Source organism: Camelus ferus, chromosome 12, assembly GCF_009834535.1.
Source record: "Camelus ferus isolate YT-003-E chromosome 12, BCGSAC_Cfer_1.0, whole genome shotgun sequence".
Lineage (NCBI taxonomy): Eukaryota > Metazoa > Chordata > Mammalia > Artiodactyla > Camelidae > Camelus > Camelus ferus.
This window is the reverse complement of record NC_045707.1, coordinates 9,166,592-9,184,221: the sequence shown is the minus strand read 5'-3', so window position 1 is coordinate 9,184,221 and position 17,630 is coordinate 9,166,592. Positions and strand designations below refer to the sequence as shown.

The window sequence follows — 17,630 nt, the reverse complement described above, 5'->3', positions numbered from 1 at the left end:
GTTCAAGGTCAAAAGGCCCAGTCACCCGGACAGCCTAGCTGGGTGCTGGCTTTGAGCATTTCATGGGGCTGGAAGGGAGGGGTCACGTGTCCATGCTCCTGAGATTGGCTTCCACCGTGCAGCTTTTCCCAACACAGGGGTACTAAAGGAGACCCACGGGTACTAAAGGAGACCCACCCAATAAAATCAGGGTTAGGAGTTGTGAGCAGTGAGACCAGAGGGTTCTCACTGCTCCCTCAGGAAGAGGGCTCCTGGACACCCCAGCACACATCCCAGTGGCCTGAGAGTGAGGGAGCTTCATGTGGGCCCACAGCTTCAAGCTGAGGACACAGAGACTTCCGTGCTGTTCCCACACGGTCACTGGGCAGCACGGAACCTGGCTTTCAGGTGGGTCCATCTCATAAGGACACCCAAGCAAGTCACGTCCGCTCACCCAGCGTCATCGCTACCTTCGTCTGAGTCAGAGCACTTTCTGACATCCGCATCTCACAGAGGAGGAGATGGAGGCCCAGAGAGCTGTCCCTGGCTCCAGGTTTCACACTGGGGAGTGAGGGGGCTGCAGTTGCTGCCAGGCCGGTCTGGAAGCAGGCCTGCCAACCTTCAGCCCTTTTGAAGTCACCACCATGGCTTTCTGCGACCAGGCACTTAGGGGCCTGAGAACCAGGGATCCTTGAGTTTCCCAAGACCCACATGGGAGGGCACAGCTCATAAACCACTCGCATACGCCAGCAGCCTGGCCCCCAGGAAGGCCGACACAGATAAACAATCGCGGCCCGAGGGACTTACGTGTCTGCGGAGCGACGGTAGTTCTCCGGACAGTCGAAGGCCAGGCAGCGGAAGCCGCCCTGGATGTTGAAGCAGGTCTCGTTGATGGAGCAGTTGTGGATGCCGGTCACACACTCATCGACGTCTGTGGGAGACCCCAAGGCAGCATGGTGAAGGCCAAGGCCCCCCGAGCTGTCCCCATCCACGGACGGGTGCCCAGGCCTCCCACCAACCAGGGTTCGAGGGGATCACACCATGCTTGTCCGCCGGAGGCTGCTCTCTGGAGCAATGCCCTGTGCCAGCTTCTTTATTTATAAGAGATTTACATCTAATTTACTGGTTACTCACAGTCCCTGGAGTGAGCACAATAATGCTAATAGCAAACACTGTATGACGGCCCTGGGAGTGTTCTGCAGGAATAACTCACTTGATTCTCATAATAATTCAATGAGGCATTACTGTTACTGTCCTCATTTTAGGGAGGAGCTCATACAGGTTAAGTGACCAGCCTAAGGTCACACATTTTGTAAGTGGTGGAGTTGAGCTTTGAAGCCAGGCAGCCAGCACCTCCGAGGTTCCCGAGGTGCATCACCCTGACCCCACGTGACACTTGGAACACCCCAGGAAAGAGCAGAAGCTACTGGCCCCACATTACAGACAAGGAAGCTGTTGTGCCCAGTGTCCAGGGTCGGTGACTGTCTGGGCTGGACCGGAACCAGGCCTGTCACAAGATCACCTTGGACATGGGGAGATGCCCTGCCCTGCCCCACAACTGTCCCAAGCAGCCAAATGGTGGGTCCAGGGGATGTCTCCACGCCAGAGGCATCTGTTAAGAGGTGCCAAATCCTGACCACTGGTGGCAAAAACAGCAGTCCCCAGCCTCAAAGGCTGAGGCTCAGGAATGTGTTTTCGCTGCGTCTGGCAGGACCCCAGGCTGCGGTAAGGGCGCCTGGCCAGGAGCAGGAAGTCATCTGCCCCATCAGAAATGTGAAAACAAAGCAGCTCCCATCCAGAGCTCTGGACGAGCTGAGCGGGTCCCTCCCAGGAAATGCTGCAGCTCCTGCCCGCCTTTGATCAAAGTCTTTAAATCTCCTTTGCGACCAGAAACAACATCTGCAGAGGCTCCGGGCCGCCCGCCCCGTGTGGGGCTCCTCAGGAGGGGGCTAGACAGACCCGGCCTCTGACTCCGCTCCTGCGGCCGCTCCCGGAGGGGAGGCCAACGTGTCCATTCCAGCGTCCCTCATTCACAGACACCTACCTAGCACCCGCTCTCGGTTACCAGCTGGAGGGTTACGGGGTGCAGGGTGAGCCCTGGCGTGTTCACAGAACTGGGAGCTGAGTGCGGGATGGAATCCACTCGCCCCTCGTTCAGCCTATGCTGGAGCCACCCCCAGGCTCCAGAAGGACCCTACAGCCACAGTGCCCATAAATACAGAGACCCCAGGGTTGTCACACACCCTGACCAGGTCCATCCCCTTCCCAAGTGGGGACCAGCACTTGGGACAAAGGCCTGTAGCCATCCGCTCACTGCTCTGCCCTTGCCACCTGGCAGGGCCTGGCCCACAGCAAGGGTTTGGCAAATGGCTAAATGAAAGACCAAGCAGCAGAGCTATGCTGCGGGGCCTTCTGCGCACCGCTGTCCTGTTTCCTCCACGGCGGGCATCTTCCCAAAGGCTGTCAGCCCCGCTTTCGGCCTCCCTTGGGGCCGCCCAGGGCCAGGCAGGAGGATTCAGAACCCCCAGTGGGCAAGCGCGCCCGGCTGTGGGAGACCAGGTACCCACGGGCCCCAGGACACACCGAGGGGACAGAGTCCTCCCTCCTTGAATGCAGCCTGACTGTGGTGTGATTGCTGGCCTCTGTCCCCTGACACCGCAGAGCCCCGCGCACGGTTCCACCCCACTCACCCTGGCAGTTGCGGCCGTTGGGGGCCAGCCTGTATCCGGTCGAGGGGCAGCTGCACTGGAAGCTTCCAGGGACGTTGATGCAGCGGTAGGAGCAGATGTGGCCCCCGGTGGGCAGGGCACACTCGTCGATGTCTGTGATGGTAAAGCCCACTCTCAGCAGCCCGTGTGGACCCTGGCTGGGCTACACCCCCCTGGGGTGCTGGGCTGTGGCCTAGAAGGCAGCCGCATAGAGCACGCTGGACACAGGGAGCCCCAAAGGGCTGGGGCTGGGACGGCCTCAGAGACCATCACATCAGAAGGGGAAACTGAGGCCCAGAGAGGGGAAGAGCCTAGCGTAGGGCCATATAGCAAGTCAGGCATGAAGTGTGCACACGCTGGGGGAGAAAGGAGACTGGGGAGTAGGATGGGGGCTAAGGGCTTCAGAATGACACAGATAGAGTTGCCCTGCCAGCTGTGTCCTAATGCTGATAATTGTAAATGTGCTAATAACAAATACACTTTATATGGAAACAGGACTAATCTTGACAGTTGCCCCTTCGAGCCTACACTGTGCCGGGCACCCTAGGAAGTGCTTTTGTTTCAGCCTCTGACAGCCCTGTGAGGGTGGAGTCAACTCCTGTGTCACAGAAGAGCAGGGCCCAGGCCCAGTGAGGGGCTTTCAAAAGGCCAGAGGCAGAGCTGCGAGTCAGGGCGGCGGTGGTCTCCGAGCCCTCTCCTCACCCACCGCCAGCAAGCCCTGCTGGAGGTCCCGGCACACAAGGCGATCATTCCTGTTACATTTCATTATATTAAAGAAAAATCCGGGGAGCGGATTTACAAACCCCACCTTCAATGGTGGGCAGAGTGCATCCAAATAAATCTCAGAGGAAAAGAGCCCAAACCACCCGCCAGCCAGAAGGAGGTGAGGGTAGGGGATGGAGCAGGGCAGCCCTCACCTTCGCAGGTGACCCCGTCCACGTCGCTGAGCTGGTAGCCTCGCCGGCAGTAACACTGGTAGGAGCCGTAGACATTGGCGCACTCCTGGCTACAGGGGCTGCTGTTACACTCGTTCACGTCTGAAAGAGACAGGGTCCCAAGGTCACCGCTCAGAGCTGTGTCACTGTGGGGGGGAGGGGTGCCGAGATCTCCCTCAAGTTCACGTACACACTGAGGTGGAGGCTTCCAAGTGCGGGGCCAGGGTCCCGCCCAGGGTAACCCCAAGGGAGGGAGGTCCCCACTCCAGCCTCTCACGGCTGGGTGATCTGGCATCTCCTCGCCCCCAGCCCCTCCGCCAGGGGACAGTGACATCCTCCAGCCTCTGCTCCTTCCAGTTCAGCCCCTCCCGGGGTAACAGAGTCAATTCTAGTTCTCAGGTGGAAATCTGATCACATCCTCCCCTCTTCACCTCCCAGACAACATCCCTCTTCACACTCGCTGAAAACTCATTGCTCCTAATGCTGCAAAGGTCTGAACTCACGGGCTCTTGCTCATCTGTTCCCTCTGCCTAGAGCAGGGATCAGCAAACTTCTGGCCCACCACTTGTGTTTGCAAATAAAGTTTTATTGGCACACGGCCATGTTCATTCATTTACCACAGTCCTTGGCTGCTTGTGTGCCGCAACGGCAGACTGGAGTAGTCGAAACAGAGATGTGGCCAGTGAAGCCTGAGATATTTACTGTGTGGCTTTTAGGAAAAAAAAGTGTCAACCTCTGGCCCAGCAGTCCCTTCTCACATTTGTTTACTGCTGATTCTTAGCAAGGAGGAGGGGTAAGTTGCCAAGAACGTCCATTAGACCCTCACCCTGTATCTTGCCCCTGCAGCCCCCACAGCCCCTGGCTGCCACCTGTCTGTTCACCGGCTCACCTCTGCCCAGTATGGTTTCTCATCACATCCTAGAAACGCTCTCTGAAGGCAGGAACCATGTTCTTGCTACACACCTTGGCGGCGTGCTGCTTTATAAATGCTTAGTGGAATAATACAGCAAGGCTGGCCCAGCCCTGGTTTTTGTCCACAATGTTGTTCACTAACAGATGTGAAAATCTACTATTCAGTCATTTAGGAGTGACCAGGGCAGCACAAGCCAAAAAAGATAATAACAGGGATACCAGCACTTCGTCCCACCCCAGGCTCTGTGACAAGCCCTTCAGAGGCTTCATCTTGTTTCATCTTCACGACTCCCTTACAAGGTGGGTCCTCTATTCCCATTTTACAGATGAGGACATCAAGGCCCAGAAACGCTGAGTTACTTCTTCAAGGTAATAAAAATGACAGAGCTGGGATTTGAACCCAGGCCCAAGGGACCCTGACGTGTGAACCTTGTTCCTTGCCATTACATGTGTGTTGGGTCTGGTTCTTGGGGACAAATCCCAGAATCTTGGGGGAAGCCCAGGACCCAGGAGCCCATCACACTGTCCATCCTCCAGGTTGAGAATTATACACTGGGGTGCAGCCTGGCATATTTGACTTTTGTGATCATCCTTCTCAATCCAGAACTTTAAGACCTGCCACGTCTTGAGTCTGGCTCCACCAGTCACCCCGGGGGCACCACACTGCATGTTGATGGGCAACATGAGGGATTGCCAAGGGTGAGCAAAAGCTCTCAGTCTCTGCTGACCTCATCACCTAATTCCTGTCGAAGACAGGACATCTGCTGAGCACCTACTATGTGCCAGGCCCTGAGCTGTTCACCTCATCCCAGACCATCTCATCAGAAGGGGTCAAACCCCAAGACTCTGGGCACCAACGACTCAGTCCAACCTGCCCCCTCAGACAAAGAGACCTGATTGAACTTTAGTATCAGCCCAAGACTGTGTCCCCAGGACGACAATCCCTGCCCCTTTGAAATGCCTGCCTGGGAAAGCTCAATGCTGCCAAAGAACTTACTATGTGTTCCAGCCAATACCGGACTACACACCTAACCTCTCTTTTCTTAGAAGCATTTACTTCAGAAAACTTGCAAATGGAAACTCTTTTTCTGTCCCTTTGACATGTGTCTTCTGCAACCCAGACGTGTCTAAGGACTGGAAACCATGCCTTCGAAATGTCATCAGCAAGAAGGGAGGCTCCCATCTCAGACTCTGCAGGAGGGCTGGAGCCAGTGAACACACAGCTGGTCTACCTGCACTGTCTGCACCTCCCCCAGCATCCTTCAGTACTTCCCCCAGCATGTCCCAGCATTTAAAAAGCCCACACGTTCTGTTTTGGTGGAGTTGAAATCAATTTAGGCTGAAGTCTCTCTTCCCTGTTGCCATAGTCTGAATAAAATGTCTTACCGCTTTCAGAAAGTGTCCACTTTGGTTTCTCTTTGGCATAACAACCCCATTTCCCCTGGGAGGATACCGAGGCGGGTGAGGTCAGCCACTCCCCAAGGTCATGTGAGTAAGCGGAGGGTCGGACGCCCCCAAACCCCACACTCTCAGCCACATGCCACAACTGGTCAGTCCCTCAGTCCCCACGTGTGCAGCCTCGGAGGGCAGGGGTTAGCGGCCCCTCCAGGGCCCAGGGGAAATCGGGGAGAGCGGTCATCTCTGACAGGCAACCTTTTAGGGGCATTTTCCCGGCTGACATGTCACTGAATATGCGCTAGGGTACAGTGTGGGTCAGTCCCAAACGGGTCTGCAGGAGGAGCTGTGGTTCCCCAGGGAAGCGGACAACTGGGGGAGGTGGTAAAGGGCCCAGGATGGCGTCACGGAGCGCCTCGGCCCGGCCCCGCCCCCCACCTTCGCAGGACCGGCCCCGCCCTGGCCCCGCCCCCCACCTTCGCAGGACCGGCCCCGCCCCGGCCCCGCCCCCCACCTTCGTAGGACCGGCCCCGCCCTGGCCCCGCCCCCCACCTTCGCAGGACCGGCCCCGCCCCGGCCCCGCCCCCACCTTCGCAGGACCGGCCCCGCCCTGGCCCCGCCCCCCACCTTCGCAGGACCGGCCCCGCCCCGGCCCCGCCCCCCACCTTCGTAGGACCGGCCCCGCCCCTCACCTTCGCAGGACCGGCCGTCGGTGGAGAGCCGGAAGCCCACGGTGCAGCTGCAGTAGTAGGAGCCCGGTGTGTTCTCGCACTTGTGGCCGCACAGGCGCCCGGGGTAGCGTCGGCACTCGTTTATGTCTGAAACAGAGCGGGCAGGCGGCTTGGGCAGCGTCCTCCCCGGGCAGTGCTGCCCGTGTTCGCAGCTCACGACCTCTGCCCCTTACCTCCCTAGGCCTCATCTCTCAGAGAAAGGCAGCGTGATTGTCCCAAACACAGGGCAAGGCAGCAGGAGAGCCGGGACCACACCAGCCTGTCTGCCTGCTGGGCAAGCCTCCGGCTCCTTCCACGACAGACAGAACGTCTGGGAACGTGGCCACCTGCCAGTCCTCCACCCCAGAGCCCTGAGGGAGGGTCCCCAGGATCTTGCCACGGGGGCAGGGCAGATGTCAGCCTCCGCGGAGCACCCTCAGATTCCACCAGCAGGATCTGTCCCTGCCCCTCGTGTTGGGGCCAAAAAGCCGTCTTGGATTCTCACTGCCCTGGGTGAGCGCACAGCTCGGCCCTGCAGCCCTACAAGCCAGCAGTGCATCTCTGGGAAATCACTAAGACTTTGGGGCGTTTGTAGAGTGCCCTGGAGTCTCACAAATACTTGGAGGTCCTGGGCCATGCAGGTTCTCCAGGTGGGGAGCCTGGCTCACACCTGGGAGGGCCACCCCAGGAGCCGCATGAGCAGGCAGCAGCAGACCTGGAACAAGAGCGGGGTCTCCTGACTGGGGCCTCTTCCCTGGGGCTGCTGGCACTGGGATTTCCAGAGGTGAGGAGCAGACCAGGTCACTCCAGGGTGCCACAGGCTAGGTTCTCCTTGGTGTCATCTGGCCAGGCACCCCCCCCCCCCAGGCCTGTAGGGAGACCCACGTACCCACACACGTCCGGCTGATGCCATCAAAGTAGTAGCCAGCCTTGCACTCGCAGCGGAAACTTCCAGCAGAGTTCACACAGTGGTGCCCTGGCCCACAGGGCTCAGCAGGAGGTGAACACTCATCCACATCTTTGCAAAAGAGAAAGACACAGTGGAAAATCTTCTTTTAGTGTGTGTGTGTGTATGTGTGTGTGTTTCTGCTCTGAGACAATCAGAAAGGAAGACAAGAAAAGAGCCAATTAACACGCACATCGACAAAGCAGCGTCATTTACTTCTGCAACACGATTTCACAAATCACCTATGATGCACCAACCCCGTGGGGAGACAGCTGACCCGGACGCAGCCTCTTCCCTCTGGGGACTCCTGCAGGCCAGTGATGACCCTAGTTAAGGCAGGAGGTGTCCAGCGACTAGGGAGAGGCTGAGGCAGTGCTCTGGGGGTTACAGGGAGGAGACTCCTCTGTCTGGCCAGGATCTGGGCAGGATGGATGCCAAACAGCCTTTCTTGGACTCAAAGGAATGTAGGAGCAGGTGGACAGAGGGGAGAATGTAAGAAACAAGACAAAACGAAACAAAACAAAAGACACACACACAGAGGAAAGGGCAGGGCTCACTAGGGGAGCAGCAAAACCTACTTCATCTGGATTATAAAGTTTGTGAAGTTGGGGCCGACTCAGGAGGACCAAATTGTAAGCAGGGGCATCTGCCCTCTGTCTGTCACCAATGGGGACTGAGCAGGGAGGGGCAAGAGAGCTCAGCTCAGGACGAAATGGACAGACTAAAGGGACAAAGATGAAGGGAGCGGGTGGGTTGGCATTCTACCGCAATAGTCCAGGCAGTAGCCTGTAGACTGTTGCCTGTAGATCAGCAATGGGACGGATGGACAGGGGCAAACAGCTTCCTTTGGGGATCTGCCCTCCCCTTCCAGAGAAGGGAGAATTGTGCTGGGAGCAGACAGAAAAGACCATTTCAGATTGGTTTTCTTTTTTAATACCAACCAACACAGCGGGTTCCCTCCTCGTTGAGATGGTAGCCACGGCCACAGTTGGGCACGTTCTTCTGGCACGTGTAGGAGCCCTCCGTGTTGATGCATGTCTGCCCGACAGGGCATGGGGCACTGATACTTAAACATTCATTGATATCTACAGTGGGGAAAGACAGACGGCGGCGTTAAACTTGGAGGGCTTCCAAAACCCAACAGCTGGATCTCCACATCCCACTTCCCCCCTCTTTATAAAACCACAAGTGGAGTGACTGTGATGCCCTCAACTGGGACCACACGGCAGCCTCCCAACTGGCTCCCAGATTCACCAGCACGATACACCTTGACTACCACCTCCTCACTCCATCTTCCTGCCTCTCAACACCTCCATCTTTCACCACACCGAATCCAAAGCTGCCTGCCTGTGAACCCCACACCGTGAACTTGGCAATTCAGATGCCAACCTGTATTCACGTGCTCCTCCGGAGTGGTCACTCAGATCCTGCCTCTTTACCCACCTCATCCCTGCCTGGAAAGCAGTCGCCCCGCCTCCCTGACGAACATGTCTCTCTTAGACTTGAACAGTCTCCTCGGCACACCTCCCCCTGCCCACCTGCCCCCGTTCTGGGCTCCACGCGGACTCAGGGCACCAGGGAAGGGTTGCTGTAAGCTCACGACACAGTGAGTGCCCTCCCCGACTAGACATGCCTCTGATGGGGGACCATGGGGCGGGCGTTCATCCCCCTTGAACACACGCCCAGCCAGTGTGACCCAGTAAACAAGGAGAACTCGGTTACACTTCTGTTCACTCCTCATGCTCACATTTGGTGCAAACTCACACAGACTGAACCTCCTACGAGCAGTCTTCTAAAAGGAACTAAGGTCTTAAGAATCACTTTGTTCGACGCTTATAAACCATCTGGGGGGGGGGGGTGTGGGTACCAAGAGAAAGAGTGATGGGAGAGGATCAGGGTCCTTCTCCCCTCCAACCAAGCCCCACCCTCCTCAGACACATGGTGGGAGGGACTCCCTCCCGACCTGGAGTCGGCCTTTGTGCTGACGGTCTCACCAATGCTGCACTTTACAGTTTACAAAAGCTTTTACCTCCATTACTGCCCTTGACGACCATAGCTAGCCTGCAAGTTAGGCAGGGCCATGATTATTATTTATATTTTATTTTATTTCATTTTTGTTTGTTTTGGGAGAGGTAATTAGATTTATTTATGTATTTCTAATGGAGGCACTGGGGATTGAACCCAGGACCTCGTGCATGCTGAGCACATGCTCTACCACTGAGCTCTACCCTCCCCTCATCTCCATTTTATAAACAGGAAACTCCCCAAGCCCAAGGCTGGAGTTGGGGCTCACTCAGGTCTAGAACCAGGGTCTCCCTCCTCCCAGCCAGGACGAGGGCCCTTAAATTTGAGGGCATGGGATAAACCACAGCCCACCGGCCAGACCCAGCCCACTGCCTGCTTCTGTAAATGCGGTTCTACCGAAGCCCATTCTTTACTGCATTGTCTACGGCAGGGACCCTGCGGTGGGCGAAGCTGGTATTTACTCTCTCGCTCTTCACAGGGAAAGCCTGGCCGCCGCCCAGCATGAGGCTGTGTTTGTTTGTTTGTTTGTTTATTTATTTATTTATTTAATTTTAGAACATTTATTTTTAGTACAATGTATTTATTTAGGGGAGGAGGTGATTAAGTTTATTTATTTTAATTTTTTTTTAATGGAGGTTCTGGGGACCTTGTGCATGCTAAGCACGCGCTCCACCACTGAGCTCTACCCTCCCCGCCCAAAGGCTGTGTTTAGAAACGTGACTGCTGCCTTCCCCCAAGTGCAAGCTTCCTGTGCTCCAGTTGTGGCTAACGCTCCCAAACCCATGCCAGGAAACACTGGCATATGGGATCCAGAGAGGGGAGCCTGCCAGCCTGTGAGCTCCACGAGTGAGGACCAGGTGATCGATGAGTGAATGAATAAATGAATGGGAGAGTGAATAAACAAAGCAAGTGGAAAAAAAAAAAGGCCCAAGTGGTCTGGGAACACACCGCACAGCCTCTCCTCTGAGCGGCCCGTGCAGGAAGAGCCTAGATGATGCCCCGTCACTTTGTTTAACCCAGTGACCACAGAACCCAGGACCCGTGAACATCCCAAGACCGGAGTGGATCCACGGGTGGGAAGCCCTGTGCCGGCCTCACCTCTGGTCCTCACTAAAGCAGAAAGGAAGATGGACCAGGGGAGGGATTTCAAAGAAAAAGAAAAGTGAAAACCTGGAGAAGATGTGATAGTTGCAAGGCTCTGGGTGACCAAACCTCAAGGTCCTAGAACATTCTGTGTTTTATAACAGGGAAAGAGGCCTCTGCTTTCTCGGACCCCAGCCCTGGGTGGAGCTTTGCAGCCACAGGGCCACCTGCTTCGTGGCCGGAGGGGAAACAGGCTCTCGGGGTGCCAGGGACGGGTGCAGGGGCTCCAGGAAGATGGAGTCTGGCCACACACAAGCTTCCACCACAGATCCCACTGTCCTGCGGGAGTGAGGGTGACGTCTGCAGAGGCATGCAGACGGAAGACGCAGGCCGCACACGGGGAGGGGGACTGCCCTCGTCCTGAAACTGTCCTGACACTCTCCTTCTATCTTGTTCCACTTTCTCCTTGTAAAGATGTATTTTGGACAATGCAATCATTTCTTAAAAGATGACATAACCACATGGACATGAAATGATGTCAAAATACATTAAGGAGGTTAAAAAAAAAGGAAGTGGCAGAACCGTCTGGTCTCATTTAAAAAAAAATATATATATATATAAAGTCTCGGGCACACAGACACTGCCCAGCAGGGGAGACGCTTTCCCTTTCTGCACTCGGGTTTTGCTTGCTTTTTTGTAAAGATGTGTGTAACTTTTGATGTAGAAAAGATAACTTTTAAAAAGAAAGAATCCTGAACTTGGTTGCAAGGATAGTGGGCACACGAAAAGGGAGGACCCCCGGGTGGGGTGGGGAGGTAGCGCCTCTAGGAACAGGGGGGAGGCAGAGCTACAGCCAGTCCTGGGCTCCGCCCCCTGCGCAGGCCGGCACCCTGCAGTAGGGGGGAAGCAGTAGGGGGAAACCGGGGCCAAGTGGAGACCTGCGCGAGTTCTTTCTTTGTGGAAATCAGGCTGATTTTGCCATGAGTCAGGGTTTCCATTCCCAGCAGATGCCATCCTCCGTGGAGCCCCCTGCAAGTACACTGCAAGTCCAGGCAGGACCCGCCTCCCTCCAGCCCGGCCTGGCCTGGGAGAGCCATCAGCCTCCCGCTGAGGTGGGGGTGGGCCCCATCTGGGAGTGATGACAGCCCCGCTGGCAGGAGGCTGGCCAGGAGCCAACTGCAGCCCAGCTGAGGCGCCCACAGCTCAGACGCCTCCGTTGAAAGGGGGGGCTTTAGGAACAAAGACTGGGGGTTGGGTTCAGACAAGGCCCCTGTCCTAAGGGATGGATATTCTACTTGTCTTTAAATATGGAATGGTAATAAAAGCGGGAAGGGCTTTCGATCCAAACTATCATTTCAAATCAAAGCAATGATACAGATTTACCTGCAAGAGGGTAAGATAGAAATAAGACTGAAATTCTTGGTCCCTTGCTCAGGGCGGTGCCGGTCTTTGTGGGGGATGGGTGACGGGGCAGCCCGAGGGCGGGTGGATTCTGACTAGCAGCACCTGCAGCTCAGATCAGGGACACGTCTTTCTGACCTCAAAGGGAGGACCTGGAAGCTTCTGCTGAGCAGAGGGCAAGGGCAGCCTGGCAGATGGACTCAAATGCCAACGGCAGACAGTGACCTGGTCAAGTGGTTAGCCTGGGCGACCGCAGGACAAAGCAAGAGCTCGCCTCCTGTTTCCAGAACAGGTCACTCTGGCCACCACTCCCATCCCCTCACCCCTGCCCGTGCTGCCTCTCTAGCTGGAGCAGTAGCAGACCTTCTCTTTTCACTAAATTCCATGGGATTTTCTTTCATTTCACATCGCTCTTCCTCTGATAGCAACACAGTATTTTGCTATTTCAATCATTTTTCAGTGTACAGATGAGTGACATTAAGCACATTCACAGTGTTACGCGACCATGATCAGCACCGCCCACCCACAGAACTTTTCCGTCATTCTAAGCAGAACTCCACCTACCACGCACACCCTCCCCACCCGCCTCCCCCAGGCCCCCGGCAACCACCATCCTTCTTTCTGTCTATGAATTTGACTAGTGGACCACACAGAGTTCTTTTAAAACCAGGTTTTAATATACGGGGCATTTCTCAATCACCTTGTTTAATCCTGGCCTCAGGCCTACAAGCCAGATATTCTGGTTAACCCCATTTTAAAGAGGAGGAAATTGAGGCTCAGAGGGAGTGAGTAAATGACCTTAGGTCACTCAGTTCAGCACCAAGCGTCTCTGACTTCAAAACTCAAGCTCCTTCATCTAAACCAGGGGCTGCTGAACTACAGCCGCGGAGCCAAACCCAGCCTGCCGCCTGTTTGTGTAAATAAAGTTTTATTGGGACACGGGCCTGCCCATTTGTTCACATACCCATGTCTGCTTTCCAGCTGCAACAGCAGAGCTGAGTAGTTGCCACTAAGACCTCGCAGTGCCTAATGTGTTTGATCTCGGCTCTTTATAGAAAAAGTCTGCCAAGTCTGTTCTGTATCCAGCTCCCCAGATTCTAGAGACTCGGCCCATCACCGGACGGCTCACCCGCCTGGGGGACCCCGCTAGCCCTGGTGGCAGTGTCTTACCAATACAGTTGCCTAGAGCATCTTGTATAAAGCCACTCTTGCACTGTAGCTTGGGTCTGCAGCGGAAGGATCCCAGAGTATTCTGACAGATAAAATCGGGGAGGCAGTTATGAATACCACTCTCACACTCGTCAATATCTGGTACATCATAAAAAAAGGAAATTGTTAGCAACAGTCCTGCCAGAAGCATGTTACAACACTTTAAAAATCACAAGAAAGTTTTTTTTTCTTTTTTTTTTAAAATGCTCATTACTCAGACTATAACCCAAAACATTCCAACAGAGAGGTCACAGACAAAAAGGGCCTTAGTTAGCCAAACGGCGCTCATGTGGCTCAAGATCTGGAACCCTGACTTTTTTCCCAAGGCTCTTATGATGCAAATTTTGTTATATAATAAATAACCCAGGCATTTTCCTGGCAATACGTGGTTTGGTTTGGTTTTCATTGCAGGCTAAGTGCATGTTTAGCTTAGACTGCAAAGCAGTGATTATCTTGGTGGTAAAATAAACAGTCTCCGTAAACTTACTCATCCTCAGGTTCTCACAATATTCTGATATTAACAATGGCAATTGTCATGATCGGACCTGCTGGCTGCCCTTCCCTTCAAGTTCACGGCTGTCGAATGTTCAAAAGTGTATACTCAGCTGGCTGGGCCCCTGGGTCCTCTAGGTCCAAACCGCCCAGTGAGTCTGCAGGAGTGGAGAGGACTGGGCTTGCCCAAAGGCCCTCAGACGTCAGGAGGGTGTGACTTGCTTTTGAATTAGCCTCACAATTCAACCGACGTTTTTACACAAGTGGTTTTGTCGTCCTAAAGGCCTGGAAACCCTCAGCAGAAAACTATGTTCTAACAGATCCTCTTCAAAGGCTCATCTGCCAAATAACATCTATGGTTTGGCGGGGAAAAGCCAGCAGCCAGAAATGTCATGTTTTTATGCAGCGGAAAGGAATATGCTTTGAACTTCAAGGGAGCCTGGAATCAGATGGAAGGCAGCTGTTGTGCAAAAAATAATTTTTTTGGTTGGGGGAGGCGGTTGGAAAACACAAGTGAGCACCTGAAATTCATTTTTGGTCTTGCTGTTAAATGACCATGCTCTGAGCCTTTTCAAAAATCCAAACCCTCCACTGTCATTAACTCAGCATTACGGTCAAGAAAGTAAATCTTCGCTAATAACAGGGTTGGCCAGTGCCCCAGGCAGCCGCAGCACCACGGAGCCTAGACCCCAGGGGAGCCCTGTGCCCCTGCTCCCATTATATCCTGTCTACTCCCAGGAGGTGGGGGGGGGGTGAGGTTTTTAGACTTGGAGCTCATTATACCTTTGCAGTCATTGTCCTCTGTGAGCTCATAGCCAGTCCCACAGCTGCTGTCTCGCTGGCAGCGGAAAGAGCCCACTGTATTGATGCAGGATTCTCCAAGCCGGCAGTTTTGGCTGCCTGTGATGCATTCATTGATATCTAGGAGAGACACAGGCCGTGCAGGAGTAACCAACGGGAACGACGGATCCTCACGCTTTATCAGAAGGCCCAGTGGGATGGGGTCCCTGCATGCACCGAGACGCCCGCGTGCGTGCATACTCGGGGCGGGCACTGGCGCGGACTCCTGGGCACTCTATCAAAGCAAAAGCCAAAGTGGTGGTTTCTCCCCCATGCCGAGTTTCAGATCTATTGCTTTTTCTGAGCACCTGCTAAGCACGTGCCAGGCCCTGAATGGGAGTCATGCGATCCTTAAGAACCCTGCACGGGGCTATCACCTCCCTCCATCTCCCCTACCTCCCTGATGAGGGGCCAAGAGAGGCTGGGGGATGTGCCCAGGGATCCAGCAGATCCTGGATTCAGAGCTCGGTCAGACCCCAAACCCAGCCCTGTCTCCCAACACAGTGTTTATATCCTCCCCAGTGTCGTGGCAGAAGCCACACGCTGCAAACTCCAAGGAAACTCTAGGTCCAGGGAACACTCGGAAACCTGGCTTGTTCTTCACCTATGGATGGGGCCCAGAGTGGTGCAAAGTGGGCCCTGCCTGGATGTGGAGCAGAGACAGAGGGGTTCCCGAGTGCAGCGATCTGCCATCTCGCTGTCGCCCGGAGTGCAGCAACGTTTACCTTCGCAGGAGACACCGTCGGAGAGCAGCTGGTAGCCCACAAAGCAGGAGCACACGACCTCCTCCCCCGTGTCTCGGCACTGCTGCTTGCAGGGCCCGCCGCCTGCAATCAGAGCAAACGTGAGCGGAGGCCAGAGGTGCCCGGAGACCTCCTGGTCATCTGGGTGTCTGGATGGGGCCAGAGGACATGCCCACAGGGTGGATAACACAGAAAGGCAGGCTCCCCAGCTGGAGCCCGCCGCAGCCTGCACAGCACCCGCCCTTCCCAGGGAAGCCCCAGGTGGGCTCTGGCATCCCCAGGGCTGCGCTTCGGTCCCGGCCCTGGTGACAGACGGGGGCGCGCAGGGTGGTCCCTGTAGGTCGAGGTGGAGCTGAAGGGGGCGAGGCAGAAAAGAGTGTGATGCTACTGCCCAGCACAGACCCCGAGAGTGCAGTCCCCCTCCCCAGGGTGCAGTCCCCCTCCCCAGGGACGCCAGGCCCTGAAGAGGCTCCCATCTCCCCCCAGATCTCTCAGGGCAGCCCTGCCAGCCCATTTCCAATGCCACTGCCTCAGCTCTGGCTGCCCGCCCCCAGGCTCTCTGAGCATCCTGGGTGCCACCCCTCTGACCTTGTTTCCCACAGGGCAGCCAGTGTGACGCTCGAAGAGCATCTCACGGGGACAAACCTCCATGAAACAAAGTTGTCACTGCTGCACAGGGCTGGCTGGGCCCTGCCCACTTCTCCAGCCTCTTCCTCGATCCCTGCACCCCACCTCTCCCCAACCCCACGGCCCCCTGCCCAGCCCAGCTGAGGGTCTGCATGTCTCCACTCCCACTGCCCAGTACCCCCAACAATGTCACCTTCCTGGCTAACCCATCCTCACCCACTGCAAACCAGCTACCCCCTCCCCCAGGAAGACCCTCCTATTCCCCCCAAAGAGGATTATGGGTCTTTCCAGGGCTCTCTGCTCCCCTTCCCCCCACCCCCAGGCCTCTGTGCCATCTGTCACTGTCCACTGAACCACAGCATTTTGTGATTAAACTGGTTCCCTAATTAATGCCCAGGCACAAGGCAAGTCACTGAACAACCCTGTGGAGCAGCCCTGCCAGTCCAGACATGCAGGAATGTCCCCTAAAGAGAAATAAAATCTTACCCTATGGAAAACAAAGCCGCAAAACCCTACCGACTTTAAACTTGCAACTGTCTCCCTTGTGAGACAAATGGATATTACAGATGGCACGGCGGAGCTCCAGGGCCCAAAGGGGCTCCCAGCCTTGGGGGGTCACCGTTCACAAGTCTGTGAGCTGCGGCGGGAGGGCTTTGAAAGCCAGCTACCCACACGGCCCCGGCCCCTTCTCTACAAGCCCACCGCCCCCCTCGGCTGCCTGCCAGGCCCCAGCTAGGAGGACAGGAAAGCGGGGAGCCCGGGAGTGCGGGAGGACAGCGACTTACAGCTGACTCCCAGCCAAGGGCACTTCCCTGAGCAAAGCCTGGGGTCAAGCTTCCAGCAAGATGAGCAGTGACTCTCCCTCGGGGTTAATTAACCATCGGGAGGTACCAGTCTCACCTCGGCAGCGGTCATTCAGGTAGGGGTCCTCTTGTTCCTCCTCCATCTCAGAAATCTTAGCTAAGGGGAAAGAGGCAAAAACACGTTTGTCCACACGCAGCGGCCATCTTAACTTGGCGCAAACTCCGAATATGTTATCTTCTTGTAAACATCAGGCAGTCCTGCCTGTTTGTACATCTTATAAACAGCTCAGCATTCGTTTTATCTTTTTTTAAAACAGACTTACACTCATAGATGTAGCTAAATCTCCAAAAGATCTATTATAACAGAAACAGCGCTGGCACATGGGCCCGGGATCATCAACCTAACGCCAAGGCTGGTTACGCTGCCCACGTTACTTGAATATTTCTGCAAATGCAGTCACAGCCCTACTGTAAATTAAGTCACATCCTCCAAAGCTAAAATAATGCACCTGGTAAACACTTCTGATTTTGAGTTGAGTTGTGTTCCCCCTCAAAGACATTGCAGTTCTCACCCCCAGTACCTGGGAATGTGACCTGATTTGGGGGAAGGGGCTTTGCTGATGATCAAGTTAAGATGAGGTCATTAGGATGGGTCCTGAGCCAATGATCAGTGTCCTTACAGAAAGGAGAAATTTAGAAAGAGAGACAGATACACACAGAGGAAAAACGATGGGAAGCAATAGGAGAAGACAGTCAACCACAAGCCCCGGAAGACCCGAGGCTGCCGGAAGCTGGGAGGGGAGCCCTCAGGAGGAGCCGGCC

At 55.3% G+C, this 17,630-nt stretch overlaps 1 protein-coding gene across 6 annotated transcripts in view; it reads right to left on the bottom strand.

Annotated features, from left to right (window-relative positions):
- FBLN1 (fibulin 1) overlaps positions 1 to 17,630 on the bottom strand; it is a 77,866-nt gene that overhangs the window by 37,216 nt on the left and 23,020 nt on the right. For 5 of the 6 annotated variants that reach the window (XM_032492437.1, XM_032492440.1, XM_032492438.1 and 2 more), the window contains 10 exons: positions 16,906 to 16,965; positions 15,361 to 15,462; positions 14,579 to 14,716; positions 13,265 to 13,402; positions 8,527 to 8,670; positions 7,529 to 7,657; positions 6,622 to 6,747; positions 3,605 to 3,724; positions 2,670 to 2,801; positions 787 to 910 (listed from right to left, as the gene is read on the bottom strand). In XM_032492437.1, the coding sequence (XP_032348328.1) occupies positions 787 to 910; positions 2,670 to 2,801; positions 3,605 to 3,724; positions 6,622 to 6,747; positions 7,529 to 7,657; positions 8,527 to 8,670; positions 13,265 to 13,402; positions 14,579 to 14,716; positions 15,361 to 15,462; positions 16,906 to 16,965 (1,213 nt within the window). The remainder of the gene's footprint in view (positions 1 to 786; positions 911 to 2,669; positions 2,802 to 3,604; positions 3,725 to 6,621; positions 6,748 to 7,528; positions 7,658 to 8,526; positions 8,671 to 13,264; positions 13,403 to 14,578; positions 14,717 to 15,360; positions 15,463 to 16,905; positions 16,966 to 17,630) is intronic. The other variant, XM_032492442.1, reaches the window with a different exon arrangement.